The following is a 15,080-nucleotide window of genomic DNA, read 5'->3' on the forward strand; positions in this document are numbered from 1 at the left end:
ATGAGGTTTTCACCTCCAAGCAGCTTCGGCGCTGGAGTAATGGGGGCTGCAGGCTGAGGTCGGGAAGAAAGCGAACAAGGCCGCAAAGCTCTGAGGCTCACTTCGGCGATGACTTGAAATCGTAGTTATGGTTTGAAAACGTACTGGACTCCATATTTAAGCCAAGGCACACAACTCACAGACTCAAGGAAATTTCGAATGTGTCCCGCTGGTGGGTTTAGCAGCTGGCACTCCCATCTGAGTGCCTGGGCCTGACCCGCTTGCCTCTGGGCCACCCTGGAGGTTATGTAGACTCCCTAAGCCTCCGTCTCCTCCTGCGTGAAATGAGGGGCCGTACCTGCCCCTCAGGGCCGTCTGAAGGGGCATCGGTCAGACCTGACGCACAGGAATTGTACTCTATACATGACCTGCTGCCGTTCCGTGGGTAAGCCTGAAACACAGGAGCCAGAAGGGCCTCGGGGCCCACCCAGCTCTGCAGCAGAAAAGGAAACAACGACGTGTCCCCTGGGCTCCGGGGCAAGAAGGAGGCCTGGCAGGAGTCGTGCGGCACACTGAGACCCTGGGCTCCGCACGGCAGGTGACGACGGTGCACTGAGCACAGGGCAGAGGCAGCCTCCGTGCCTCTATCCACTGGGGTGCCTGCCTGGACCCGGGACCACTGTGAGCTCCTCCACCACTAGAGGGTGCCCCCGAGCTGGGCTTGAGGTCCCTTAAAGGAAGTGATACCCTGCGGGGACCCTCAACTGCACGCCCCTTCTCCCTGAGACCCTCCGCCCTGAGTTAAAGGACCAGCGTGGCCATGGCGGGGAGGGGTGCAGAGGCTGGCACCGTGCCAGTCCCCTCGCCGAGTGGGAATCTGAGGCAGAGGCCGAGCTTCCCCAGAGCCATATAACTCAGGCTCTCCTCCTTATGGAGAAGTTCAAGGTTTTCTTTTTCTAACCATTTGGTACGAATAGCATTTAGATTCTCTGCCTCTAGAGTACTGGGTTCAGCCACTACCAACCGACCCATGGGACTCAGGCTTTCTGAGGCTTTTCTGCATCCTAAGAGTCATTAACACAGAGAAGCTTTTGGAGCAGTGGGCGGCGTGCGCCTGTGGACATGGGGGTGGGGCGTAGGGACAGCGGGCCCGGGGGTGGAGGAAGACCCCACGGCAGGGTGGTACATGTCAGGGTTCTGGACAAAGATACAGGAGTCTGAGTCCCAGCTCAGTTTCCAGCAGTGACAAGTGACCTACGTGTCAGTGTCCTCATGTATCCAATGGGGACACTAGGCCGACTCGCAGGGTCGTCAAGATGACAGGATATACACAAGGGAAGCACCTGCCACAGCTCCTGGTACACAGCAGGTACGTCTGGGAGGTGAGCTCTCACCGTCACGAATTCGCTACAAAGAGATCCTTGGTAGATGTGCAGAGTCGGGGAGGCTGGGCTGATTTCCGGAAAGACTCCACGTGGGGTGAGAACCTGACCCACCTTTGAGGGGGAACCACAGGGCTCTTCAGCACGGGGTGGGGGGAACACGGTCATTTAGGGCAGACGTTCTAGTGGCCTGTCACCATCACCCTCTGGGTGCCACTGAGCCCGGAGCTCAGAGAGGGCGCTGGCTGGAGGCTGAATGAAGGCCCCAAAGCTGGTAAGTGGTGGGCGGGACCTCTGGCCCACGGCCTTGACCCTCATACCATACACCTCCCGAGAAAAGCAGAAACGGCCGTGTGAAACGGAAGAGGGCTCAAGGTCAAGTTTGAAGGCAGAGGGAGGGAGTCACAGTAGGAGGCCAGCCCCGCTGCTGCCCCTGTCCCCTTCACAGGGCACAGTGAGCTCTGCCTAGGGAGGAGGGATTGCTGAGCAAAGCTGATGCTCACTGCTCGCAGGGAACAAGACGTGGGCAAGGACAGGGTCCCCGCGAGACCCTGGAGAACAGCAGGCAAGACAGGGCTGCCCTGAGAGTGGCCCAGACGGGGAGAGATTTCAGAGGGAGACACTGCCCATCACGGGGCCCTGAAGCAGGGAAGGCGCTGAAAGCCGACGGGCTGTGGACAGGCCGATGGACAGAGGTGTCCCAGGGTCGTGGGGAGAGAGGAGCTGGAGCCGGGAGGACAGACAGACAGCCACTCACTTGGGCCACCGCAGACGGGTCACCGGGGCAGATTGAGCCAAATGGCAGTCTCGAAGGGCCTGGGTGCTGGTTTGAACCTCACCTGGCGGGCAAGGGGAGCCCTGGGATTCTCCGCCTGGGACTGATTCCAATTCCGGGCTCAGAATTGCAGGCCAAAAGAGCTAGGCACTCAGCCATCGGGCTTCAGGAGGGGGCTCCAGAAAGCAGGGCCTCTCCCCACACAGCCAGACAGTGGTGGCTGTGGCCCATCCCGGCCTTGTCCCCCGTGTCTCCCACCCTGACCCTGGCGAGGGGGTGGTGGCGTTGAGCCCCTGGGTCTGCTTCCTGCAGGGTGGGAGGGGTGGCGTGGGTATCGGCGCGATCGCAGCCACTGGGGACAGAGCCCATGCCTCTTAACAAGCTGCAGTAAAGTGACACCTTGCCAAACGTAACGACACGCCTCCCTGGCTTTGGGTGAATGTGAATGAAGGGCCCAGAGCCTCCCGAGTGCCTGCCGGCTCTGCAGAGCTACAGGGCAGGCTCTCAGGCCTCCGCGAGCAGAGCTTCCAGGCCCACCTCTGTCTGCCACTGCAGGGAGGGCCGCGGGGCCCAGGGCCAGGCCACCCGGTGCTCGGTCTCAGCTGCGTCCCCGAGGATGCAGGAAAGCGAAGAAGAGGGTTGCATGTGTGAAGGTGAGCAAGGGGCCCGCGGGGCTGGCCTCGGCGGTGACTGACAGCTGGGCACCGGGCACCCCTTGGGAGCTTGAGGGAAATGGGCGTGGGTGAAGGGGTTAAAGGTGAAGGGTGCCAGGAAAGGGGGGCCGAGTCAGACAAGTCCTCGAGGTGAGGGTCTGTGGAGCCCGACTCAGGCTGCGGAGGTGTGGAGGCTGTGCCTGGGATGCAGGGCACGGCCAGTGCCCTCGGGGCCAGTGTGCTGATGGTGCGCGGCTCCGGTCTGAGTTCCTGTGTGCTCCAGACGGAAAGGCGCTGGCGTTCTGGGCAGAGGGAATGGAGGAACAGTGCACACGGCCAGCAATGGACAAGAGGGCCCGAGCCACGTCTAAGGCCTGGCCAGATGCCACGTTCCCGACGGCTCAGGTAAATGGGTCGTGGATGCACCCCTTCACGGTGCTCCGAAGTGGGGGGTGTCCTGAGGCCACGCCTGCACTCCCAGACTGCCCCTGAGCGCGTGTCCCGGGCCAGTCACTGCTCTACGTCTACTCCATTGACAAGCTCATTTAATCCTCATAAGGAAAGGTGAGCACCGCCGTGAGCCCGGGTTTGCCGATGGGGAGACAGGTTCACAGAGAATATCTTGTCCCAGGTCACACAGAAGGGAAGTTGCCAGGAAAAATGAACAAAGGAGCCGGGCTCCTCATCCCAGGATCAAGGGACACAGACAGGAAAACCTGTGGTCATTTGGGCATTCCACAGACTGCCCCAGACCAGGCCATGCTGGCTGACCCAGAGTGACCACAGTGGTGTTGAATGATCCCAGGGACGTCGATGGCACTGACTTTCCTCACAACACTGGCCCGGGAGCTGCACACAGAGCCGTGCAGAGTCAAGGTGACCAGAAGCTCTTGTACCGAGATGTGTTATGTAACAAAGAGCTGCCACCTCTGGGAACAGGGGAACCAGGAAAGGGGACAGGTGGGAAGACCAGGCAGCTCCCATATCAACTGATGCTTGGGAATGCAGGGTTGGCATCATTTTTTTTTTTTCGGCTGCGCTGCATGGCTTGTGGGATCTTAGCTCCCTGACCAGGGATTGAACCTGTGCCCTCGGCAGTGAAAGCGCAGAGTCCTAACCACTGGACTTCCAGGCAAGTCCCAGGGTTGGCATCCTTGAGTCAAGAACACCCATAGGGCTTCCCTGGTGGCGCAGTGGTTGAGAGTCCGCCTGCCGATGCAGGGGACACGGGTTCGTGCCCGGGTCCGGGAAGATCCCACATGCCGCGGAGCGGCTGGGACCGTGAGCCATGGCTGCTGAGCCTGCGCGTCCGGAGCCTGTGCTCTGCAACGGGAGAGGCCACAACAGTGAGAGGCCTGCGTACTGCAAAAAAAAAAGAACATCCATAAAGGGGAGCTCAGCTGTGGCCCCTCCACTGAACTCTGACTGGTACCTAGATGGAAGAGGAGGCCGCCAAGTGTCCAGTCCACATTCAGCTTGGCAGTCACTGAGGAGTTTCAGTTCCCTAAGGAGATGGGGATCTTAGTCACAGGGTAAAAAGATGCAGAGATGATCCAGAAAGGGCAGAAAGTCTCTGTGTGGTACCTGTCTGGCTGAGGACACTTCCCTGCATGGCCTGTGCCACTGGCCCCAGTTCAGAGTGTCCAGACGCAGTGCAACGCACACTGGGCTGAGCACCAAGCAACCCAGACTGAAGCCGGCTCAGTTATTAAGCAGCCCTATGACTGTGGGAAAGTCTTTTCACCATCCTGAAGTTCAGTTTCTTCATTTAAAACCCAAGTGTAGGTGCTGCATGGGACCCCAGGACCTTTGCACAATCTAGGAAGGAAGTCCCAATAATGATGGAGATTCACATTTCCCATCAGCCTGGTGGGAGGAGGGACAGTGGAGCCTCCAGGGCCAAAGAATTCAGCCTAGCTCTTATCTCTGCTCTCAGACACTGCCCACAGCGGCCCCTCCCAAAGCCTCGGCCCACCAGCCGCCCCAGCCGTCTGCCCCACACACCCTGATTACAGGCCACCTTGACCTCCCTTTGCTTGCCATGGCCAACCCACCCACCCCAGGATGCGCACTCCTCGGCTGCCTGCCCTCCACGGCCCCAGCTTCCTCTGGAGGAAAAACTGACCAGCGGGAGAGGGGAGAATGTGGGTTAAAGAGAGGAAAGGGAAAGGGGGAAAGAGGACGAAAGGGAGAGGAACGGGGCGAGGAACAGGCAGGGAGAAGGGGCTCCCGTCTGCAGGGGAGACAGTTGGTCTCCACATCCCGCTTTCACGGATGCTTTCAACCTCCTCTCTTCGCTAATTAGCTCCTCGGGCGCTCAGCGTGCTAAGCTCACTGTCAATCTTCAGTATCACCTCTGCCCTCTTTGGGGAGTCCTGTGGCCGTGGACGAGCCCAGAGGGAAGAGGAGAGAAGAGAAAGGAGTGAAGCCTGGCAGGTGTGAGGCTGAGCTCGGCAGCAGCCAGGTGCACGGGTGGGAGCACAGGTGGGAGCACAAGTGGACATGTAGGTGGGAGCACAGGTGGATGTACAGGTGAGAGCACAGGTGGACATGTAGGTGGGAGCACAGGTGGATGTACAGGTGAGAGCACAGGTGGACATGTAGGTGGGAGCACAGGTGAGAGCACAGGTGGACATATAGGTGGGAGCACAGGTGGACATGTAGGTGGGAGCACAGGTGAGAGCACAGGTGGACATGTAGGTGGGAGCACAGGTGGATGTACAGGTGAGAGCACAGGTGGACATGTAGGTGGGAGCACAGGTGGACATATAGGTGGGAGCACAGGTGGACATGTAGGTGGGAGCACAGGTGGTGTACAGGTGAGAGCACAGGTGGGAGCACAGGTGGATGTACAGGTGGGAGGACAGGTGAGAGCACAGGTGGACATGTAGGTGGGAGCACAGGTGGATGTACAGGTGAGAGCACAGGTGGACATGTAGGTGGGAGCACAGGTGGACATATAGGTGGGAGCACAGGTGGACATGTAGGTGGGAGCACAGGTGGTGTACAGGTGAGAGCACAGGTGGGAGCACAGGTGGATGTACAGGTGGGAGGACAGGTGAGAGCACAGGTGGACATGTAGGTGGGAGCACAGGTGGATGTACAGGTGAGAGCACAGATGGAAGCATGGGTGGATGTGTCTTGGGCTCGCGCCGAGGGAGTTCTGCCTCAGTGGCACCTCAAGTGAGCCGTGAGAAGCTGTGAGGAAGGTGGCTTACCTTACGAGAAGGATGCTTTTCTGAGCTCTCCAGGTCTCCATCCAGGAGCGGCATGGCAAAGGAACTCAGGTCCTAGGACGGAAAGAGAGCACGTGGTCAATGACCTGGACCCTCAGGGGCCCACCTGGCCTCGTCCAGGGCCGCCCCTGGCTCTCCGTGTGGATCGCCACCCCCTCCCTGAGTCCTCGAATGTCAAGCACCAGGGAGGACCCGGAGGGCCAACAAGGTGAAAGGAGGGGTGGAGACATGCTGGCCCCCCTCGGAGATCCTGACCCGCCTCCAGCTTCCCTTCCCATCCCCCCCAGGGAAGGAGCAGGAAGAAGAGGCCGGGACCGCAGGGCAGAAGGAAGAGAGCAAGGGAGGAAGGCAGAAAAGGGGAGGGCAAAGCCCACCTCGGCGCTCTGGGGAGACGCCGACGCGCAGGACTTCACTTCATGACGCGAATGTGGCCCAAGGAAGTGTGTCCTCCTGGAAAGATGACAGGGCCACATGGGAGGGCTGGCCGCTGGGGGCAAAGCGGTCAGAAAAGCCTGATGACATCGTGGCCCAGAGAGATGGCCTTGCGGGGAGTAGCTTGCCAAAGACTCATGGTGTCTAAAATGAAGTCATCACGTCACCCTCACCCTGCTCCCCTTTCCTCCTGTCTCTTGCCCGGTGGACACCTCCATGCCTGGGCAGGAACCGCACCTGGGCAGTCCTCCACCGGGAGAAGCTGCCTGCATCCCTAACCTTTTGGTTTTTTTCTTTTTTATTGTGGTAAAATACATGTACACAAGCTTTACCATCTTAACCATTTTAAGTGTACAGTTCAGTGCAGTTAAGCACATTCACACTGCTGGGCAACTAACCTCCAGGGCCCTTTGCAAACTGAAACTCCATATGCATTTGACAACCACCCCCCAGCCCCCTGCCCCAGCCCCTGGCACCCCCTGCCCCCATTCTACTTTCTATCTCTATGAATGTGACAACTCTAGGGACCTCTTGTAAGTGGAATCGTATAGTATTTGTCTTTCTGTGACGGGCTTATTTCACTTAGCATAATGTCCTCAGGTTCATCTGTGTTGTAGTGTGTAACAGAATTTCCTTCCTTTTACCGGCTGAATAATGTTCCATTGTATGGAGAGACCACATTTTGTTTATCTGTTCATCCATCAAGGGACACAGGGTGCTTCCACCTCTTGGCTACTGTGAATAATGCTGCTATGAACACAGGTGTTATGGATTGAACTGCATACCCCTCAAAACTCATAGGTTTGAAGTTCCCACCCCCATTACCTCAGAATATGACTGTATTTGTAGAGAGGGTCTTTGAAGAGGTAATTACGTTAAAATTAGGTCATATGGGGCTTCCCTGGTGGTGCAGTGGTTGAGAGTCTGCCTGCTCATGCAGGCGACACGGGTTCGTGCCCCGGTCTGGGAAGATCCCACATGCTGGGCCCGTGAGCCTTGGCCACTGGGCCTGTGCGTCCAGAGCCTGTGCTCCGCAATGGGAGAGGCCACAACAGTGAGAGGCCCGTGTATCGCAAAAAAAAAAAAAAAAAAAAAAAAAAAAATGAGGTCATATGGATGGGCCCTCCAATAAGACTTCAATCCAGTAGCACTAGTGTCCTTATAAGAAGAGATTAGGAAACAGACACAGAAGGAAGACACATGAAGACACAGAGAAAAGATGGCCACCTATGAGCCAAAGAAGGAGGTCTCAGAAGAAACTCACCCTGCCGACACCTTGACCTTGGGCTTCTAGCCTCTAGAATTGTGAGAAAATAAACTTCTCTTGTTTAAGCCACCCAGTCTGTGATACTTTGTTATGGCAGCCCTAGGAAACTAATACAGTGGGTGTACAAATATCTCTGAGACGCTGCTTTCATTTCCTTTGGGTATATACCCAGATGTGGAATTGCTGGATCATAGAGTAATTTATTTTTAATACTTTTGAGGAACCCCCATACTTTTTCCGTAGCAGCTGCACCATTTTATATTCCCACCAATGGTACACAAGGGTGCCAATTTCTCCACATCCTCACCAATACTTGTTATTATTTTCTGTTTTATTTTAGTTTTTGTTTTTTATGGTAACCACCCTAATAGGTATGAGATGGTATCTCACTGTGGTTTTGATTTGCATTTCCCTAATGATTACAAATGTTGAGCATCTTTTCTTGTGCTTGTTGGCTATTTGTATATCTTTTCTAGAAAAATGTCTATTCAAGAAGTCCTTTGACTATTTTTTAACCAGCTTGTTTGTTGCTGAGTTGGTAGGAGTTCTTTATATAATCTGGATATTAACCTTTTATCAGATATACGAATTGCAAGTATTTTTTTCCCATTCTGTAGGTTGCCTTTTCACCCTGTGGATTGTGTCCTGTGGTGCACAGAAGTTTTTAATTTTGATGTAGTCCAATTTATCTGTTGATATTTTTATCAATACTTTGTTGCCTGTGCTTTGGTGTCATACCCAAGAAATCATTGCCAAATCCAATGTCATGGAGCTTTTCCCCTGTTTTCTTCTAAGTTTTACAGTTTAAGCTCTTATATTTAAGTCTTTGATCCATTTTGAGTTACAGAAGTCCCCCCCTTATCAGCGGTTTTGCCTTCCAAGGTTTCAGTTACTTGAGGTCAACCAGGGTCCAAAAGTATTTAATGGAAACTTCCAGGGAATTCCCTGGTGGTCCAGTGGTTAAGACTCCATGTTCCCAATGCAGGGGGCCCGGGTTCGATCCCTGGTCAGGGAATTAAATCCCACATGCATGCCGCAACTAAGAGTCCACATGCCGCAGCTAAAAGACCCCGCATATTGCAGTGAAGATCCTGCATGTGGCAACTAAGATCTGACGCAGCCAAATAAATAAATAAATAAGGGGAAAAAAAAAAGAAAATTCCAGGGACTTCCCTGGCAGTCCAGTGGTTAAGACTCCATGCTTCCACTGCAGGGGGCACAGGTTCATTCCCCAGTTGGGGAACTAAGATCCCACATGCCTCACAGCGTGGCCAAAATAATAATAATAATAATAACATAAAATAAAAATTAAAAAAAAGAAAATTCCAGAAGTAAACAATTCAAAATTCCAGAAATAGACAATTCATAACAATTTTTTTTTGAATTTCGTGCCATTCTGAGTAACTTGATGAGATCTTGCACTGTCCTGCTCTGTCCCGCCTGGGACGTGAGTCATCCCTTTGTCCAGCGTATATCCACACGGTACATGTGCTATCCCCTCGCCAGTCACTTAGTAGCTGTCTTGGTTATCCGTTCGACTGTTCGGTACAACAGTGTTTATGCTCACATGATCCTTATTTTACTTAATAATGGCCCCAAAGTGCAAGAGGAGTGACACTGGCAATTTGGATATTCTCTTACTGAGCCTACTTCATAAATTAAACTTTATCCTAGGTATGTATGTATAGGAAAAATCATAGTATCCAAGGGTCAGTTCTATCCATGGTTTTAGGCATCCACTGGGGGTTTTGGAACATATCCCCTGTGGATAAGGGGAACTACCATAATTTTTGTATATTGTATAATAAGGTTAGGGTCCAAATTTATTCTTCCACATGTGGATATCCAATTTTCCCAGCACCATGTATTGAAAAGACTATCTTTTCCCAGTGAATGGTCTTGGCACTTTTGCTGAAAATCATTTGGCCACATACGTATGGAAGAGTTTCTTTCTGGACTCTTTGTTCTATTTCATTGGTCTATATGTCTGTCTTTATGCCAGTACCACATTGTTTTGATGATTGTAACTTTGTAATAAGTTTTGAGATCAGCGAGTGTGAGACCTCTAACTTTGTTCTTTTTTTTTTTTCAAGATTGTTTTGGCTACTTGGGGTCCCTTGAGAGTTCATACAAAGTTTAGGATGGATTTTTCTATATCTGCAAAAAATGCCATTGGGATTTTGATAGGGATTGCATTAAATCTGTAGATGACTGTGGGTAGTATTGCCATCTCAACATTAAGTCTCCAATCCATGTACATGGGAGGTCTCTCCATTTATCTGTGTCTTCTTTAATTTCTTTCAGCAACGTTTTGTAGTTTTCTGTGTACCTAATCTTTCTTTTAACCCCTTCCACCCTCCCAATCCCTCTGCTGTGGGGTCCAGGTCTGCACCCTCCTTTGCCCAGCTCTCTTTTGGGTTTCCTAATTGTTCTCCAAATCTTTCAGCTTAGCCTGTTTCAAGCTATCTGCAAACCTCTGCTAGAACAGTGATTCCTAAAACCGTGGCCCCATTATGCTGGCCTCTGCCCTAAAGCTCCAGGGCCTCCACCATAGCCTAGGCAATGGCTCCCACACCTAGTCCACTGGGACTTGCTGGCAATCTCTTACGTAGGCAGATTCCAGACTCAGCCTCTCTGGTGCTGGTTTATTTCAGCATCCCAGGCTGGTTGCACCTTGGGTGTTGGGTCCCACCACAGAGTCGACTGGTCTGCGATGCAGTGCAGGCTTCACGGTGATTCAGCCGGCAGCCCAGGCGGGGAGCCACCAGCTTCCCACAGGTGATTCACAGTCAGCAGCTCTCAGCCGGGCCCTGCAGGCTCCAATACAGGCCCCGTGGATTTGCCGACCTCTGCAGCCTTATTTCTTTTTTTTTTTTTAAGTTTAATTTTATTTTTTTTCTGCTTTATAACAAATTTAATCACTTACACATATACGTATGTTCCCATATCCCCTCCCTTTTGCGTCTCCCTCCCACTCACCCTATCCCAGCCCTCCAGGCGGTCACAAAGCACCGAGCTGATCTCCCTGTGCTATGCGGCTGCTTCCCACTAGCTATCTACCTCACGTTTGGTAGTGTATATATGTCCATGCCTCTCTTTTGCTTTGTCACAGCTTACCCTTCCCCCTCCCCATATCCTCAAGTCCATTCTCTAGTAGGTCTGTGTCTTTATTCCTGTCTTACCCCTATGTTCTTCAGGACATTTTTTTTTCTTAAATTCCATATATATGTGTCAGCATACAGTATTTGTCTTTCTCTTTCTGACTTACTTCACTCTGTATGACAGACTCTAGGTCCATCCACCTCATTACAAATAACTCAATTTCATTTCTTTTTATGGCTGAGTAATATTCCATTGTATATATGTGCCACATCTTCTTTATCCATTCATCCGATGATGGACACTTAGGTTGTTTCCATCTCCTGGCTATTGTAAATAGGGCTGCTATGAACATTTTGGTACATGACTCTTTTTGAATTATGGTTTTCTCAGGGTATATGCCCAGCAGTGGGATTTGCAGCCTTATTTCTGATGCACTCTGCACCCCGTCTCCTTCTTTCAGCAAGAGCCCAGGCAGGATCTTGATAGCTTTTTAAACACAGCTGTGCGTCTGTGGACACTTTGCCTGGAATACTGTCTCAGCTCCTCAGTTCAAGGTCACCCTTCGCCAACCGTACAACCCCTTCCTGGGAGAACAGACTTTGCTTCACTTGGGTCCCTGCAGGACGGAGCTGGCCGCCTCTCTGAAGCTTGGAGCCCTTTCCTCCTGCCCACTTGTCTCCAGCTCCCAGCCCCAAGATCCTGGCTCACAGGGTGAACTCCTACTGTCATGCAAAGCCCAATTCAGATACGATCCCTCAGGCAGAATTCCTTCTTCTCTTATCTGTGCTTCCACAGTACCTGAGACTACCTTTATTACAGGACTTATCGTGCTATCTTAATACCATTTATCAGTCTATTTCTCTGACTGGACTGTGAACCGGTCAAGGATGAGGGGAAAGCATTCATCTAGCTTTTCTGCGCCACATGCAGCAAGTGTGCAGAAGTGACTGAGTCAACTCCTGGACAAAGCAGCCCCTGCCCCGGCAGCACGTGTAGGGTGCGCACGCCTGTGCTGATGGGCAGGAGGGGCGGCGAACGGGCAGACCCCGCGAGACTGCAGGTCACTAAGGAAGAGGAGGAACCAGGTGTGGACGCTTAGCTCCTATTTTAATGAGTACATTCCTCTGCGGTTTCAAATAATCATTACCCTCTCACTTTTGTTTCTACACACCAAAGCCCTGTCGCACATACTCGATTATTCCTCACGGAACCATCATGCTCTAGCGACTGAGGCCCCGGCGGTTAAGTGACTCAGGACAAGGCGGTCTTGAAAGAGCCGAGACCAGGACGCGGGTCTCACTCCCATCCCAGGCTGCCTGGAGCCCTGGGCGGGCCTGCGGCTGGTCCCCTGAAGCTCGTCCCACCCAGAGCAAGACAAGGAGGGTGCCACACAAGCCACCACGGCAGCGTGCGGTGCGTTTTCCTCGGTCAAGCATCCCCACAGAGAAGTCCCTTGGCACCAGTAGTGGACTTTGCTGGAAGGCTCCCCCGTCCCACATTCCACGATTCTAATCTCGGCTCTCACCTCCCCGAGCTCACCAGGCAACAGTGCACACCGTGGAGGCTGGTGTGGGAAAATCTCCGACTGCAGCGGTGACCACGAGACTATTAGCAGGTGGAATGACTGGGACCTGGCCTCTCGGCTCGGCTGACATTCCAGAAGGCCAGGCACCGGGAGCTCACCCTGCTCACGGGGTTTCTAAAGTTTAAACGCCCACCAGAGCTTTGTGCCTCCCTCACTGCTTTGTCCACATCTGGCCATCCTGAATTCTCTCTCCCCATCGGCAGGCATTCAGACCCTCCCCGGTGCGGGGTGGCCAGTTCACTGGGCCACACTGAGCCACCAAGAGACGCTCTGTCCTCTGGGACTGTCCTCAGCTGCACACACTGTATTTTAGACCCTGACCACATGCTCCAGAGATCAGTAGCAGGGTCTCTGGGGAAAGTGCATTTTCAGGATTTGGGCTGATAAAGTCGCCTGTCAGGAAAGCAACAGGACAAAAGAGAAAAGCCCCAGGTTTGAGAACATTCCCAAGATGCGAGCCAACCTTAATACCCCATCCCTGCCCCTCTTCAGCATTTCAGGCAAAAGCCAAAAGTCTAACTCAAAAAAGTAAGGTCTCAGCAGCAGAGCTGTCATTAATCTGCCATTAGAATGTCCTTAAAACTTCCATTTGTTGCCTCATTTGGTCCTCAGAGGAGCCCATACAAGTAGGAAAGGCAAGCGGTATCACCCCAGTCTATAGATGAAGATACGGAGGGTCAGAGAGGTTAAGACACTTGCCCGAGGCCAGACAACCAGACAGTAGCAAGCAGGCCCTATAACCCAGGTCCACCTGCTCCCAGCTCAGAGCTCTTCCTATTAAACCCTCCCACCGCCTTGGGATGGCTCAGCTCCAGTGACAATGAACAACCCGGGGGACTCTTCCCTGGTGGCACAGTGGTTAAGAATCCGCCTGCCAACGCAGGGGACGCGGGTTCGAGCCCTGGTCCGGGAAGATCCCACATGCCGCGGAGCACCTAAGCCTGTGTGCCACAACTACTGAGCCTGCGCTCTAGAGCCCGTGAGCCGCAACTACTGAGCCCGTGAGTCACAACTACTGAGCCCACGTGCCACAACTACTGAAGCCTGTGCTCTAGAGCCCGTGCTCCACAATGAGAGAAGCCACCGCAATGAGAAGCCAGCGTACCGCAACGAAGAGTAGCCCCCGCTCACCGCAACTAGAGAAAGCCGGCGCGCAGCAACGAAGACCCAATGCAGCCAAAAAACTGAAAAAAAAAAGACTAAAAAAAGCAACTTGGTATTGGAGGCTGTGAAGATACAGGGTTCTTCTATGCAAAGTGAGTCTCTGTGGCACAGTGAGATCACAGGGGAAGAGAAGAGATGGAGGAGGATCTGTACAGTTCCGTGATTCACTACCAAGGCAGCCTATGATAGTCTCTTTAAGGTCTACTTCTTAATTAAAAGTAATTCACCTAATACAACATTGTAAATCAGCTGTACTTCAATAGAAATTTTTAAAGAAGTGTTTCATACTGATGCTGCAAAGGACAGAAAAGTATCAAGCATCCCACCACCAAATACGATCATCCACATTTTGTGTAGTTTGGGGTCTTATTGATAGCTCACCCACTTCCCGGCCACTTATCCCAACATTTCTCTATACTGTTTACAACCAACTGTTGTGTGAATTCTTGAGAAATCAGGGCTGTTTTACTCCCGTCTTAGCCTTGACAGTAGGTGTGTATCGGTCAGATATAGTTCTGCGTTTTCAGCATTTCTGATGCTTTGTCTTACAAAACTCCTTTGTTGATGCAGCTGGGCTACCCCAGAAAGAACCCTGGTGAAAGTGCACACACAGGACAAACAGAAAGGCTGCCAACGTCAGGGGCCATGGCCTGCACCTAAGGGCCAACCAGGGGTTTTAAACGTCGGGGTGGCCACAGAACATTCCTGTGCAATTTCCAGCCGTTAGACTCCTACCGAGGAGGGAACACTTTGAGGACAGTTTCATGTTCCTCCCCTGCTGAGCAGACCTGAGCCCAAAGAGCGTCCATCAGTGGTATCTGGGGCTACCCGGGTGCACACAGCTGACCCAGGGCGCTGTCTGGGCGTCGATGAGCCCGCACCCCTCGGGCACATAAGAACACGACCTGTTCACAGAGATGGAGCCGGAAGGCCGGGTTCCAGCCCAGTTCTGTGGTTTCCTATCTGGGGATCTGGGGGATCTCGGGCATGTCTGAATCCAGTTTTCCATCTGTCAGATGACGAGGTTTAACTAGATAATTTCAGAAGATGCCTGTTAGCTCAGACATTCTCTGTTCTTATCTGTGGGGCTAAACAGCAGGTGGGGTCAGGAGCAGTTTAAGGGAGCACTGCTAGGCTGAGAATAAGATGCTTCTCATCTTCTAGGATTTGTCATCAAAATAATTTTCTTCATCTCTCAAACTACCAAATACTCTCCACTGTTCTCCCAGCTCAGGGCAGAGTCTCCAGACATGGTGTGGGCTCCACCAACAGAGGGATGAGGGGGTGCCCCTTGCTTCCCTGGTGATGCTTCTTAGCTGAGCGGGTCAGGACCCAGACGCATATATCTGGCTTTCCATCTTCATGTGTGTCTCAATCTGCTTCTTAAGTACTAACCCTCTAGTTTCTCAGGTGATTTCTAAGGTCCCTCAGTTTTTTTTGTTTGTTTTTTTGTTTTGCGGTACGCGGGCCTCTCACTGCTGTGGCCTCTCCCGCTGCGAAGCACA

The 15,080-nt window shown here is 52.8% G+C and overlaps 1 protein-coding gene across 2 annotated transcripts in view; it reads right to left on the reverse strand.

The window, feature by feature from the left end:
- Positions 1-15,080, reverse strand: part of PRKAG2 (protein kinase AMP-activated non-catalytic subunit gamma 2) — a 288,987-nt gene that overhangs the window by 201,687 nt on the left and 72,220 nt on the right. For both annotated transcript variants that reach the window (XM_060108919.1, XM_060108918.1), the window contains exon 2: positions 6,008-6,079. In XM_060108919.1, the coding sequence (XP_059964902.1) occupies positions 6,008-6,079 (72 nt within the window). The remainder of the gene's footprint in view (positions 1-6,007; positions 6,080-15,080) is intronic.

The sequence above is a fragment of the Mesoplodon densirostris genome, chromosome 9, assembly GCF_025265405.1.
Source record: "Mesoplodon densirostris isolate mMesDen1 chromosome 9, mMesDen1 primary haplotype, whole genome shotgun sequence".
Lineage (NCBI taxonomy): Eukaryota > Metazoa > Chordata > Mammalia > Artiodactyla > Ziphiidae > Mesoplodon > Mesoplodon densirostris.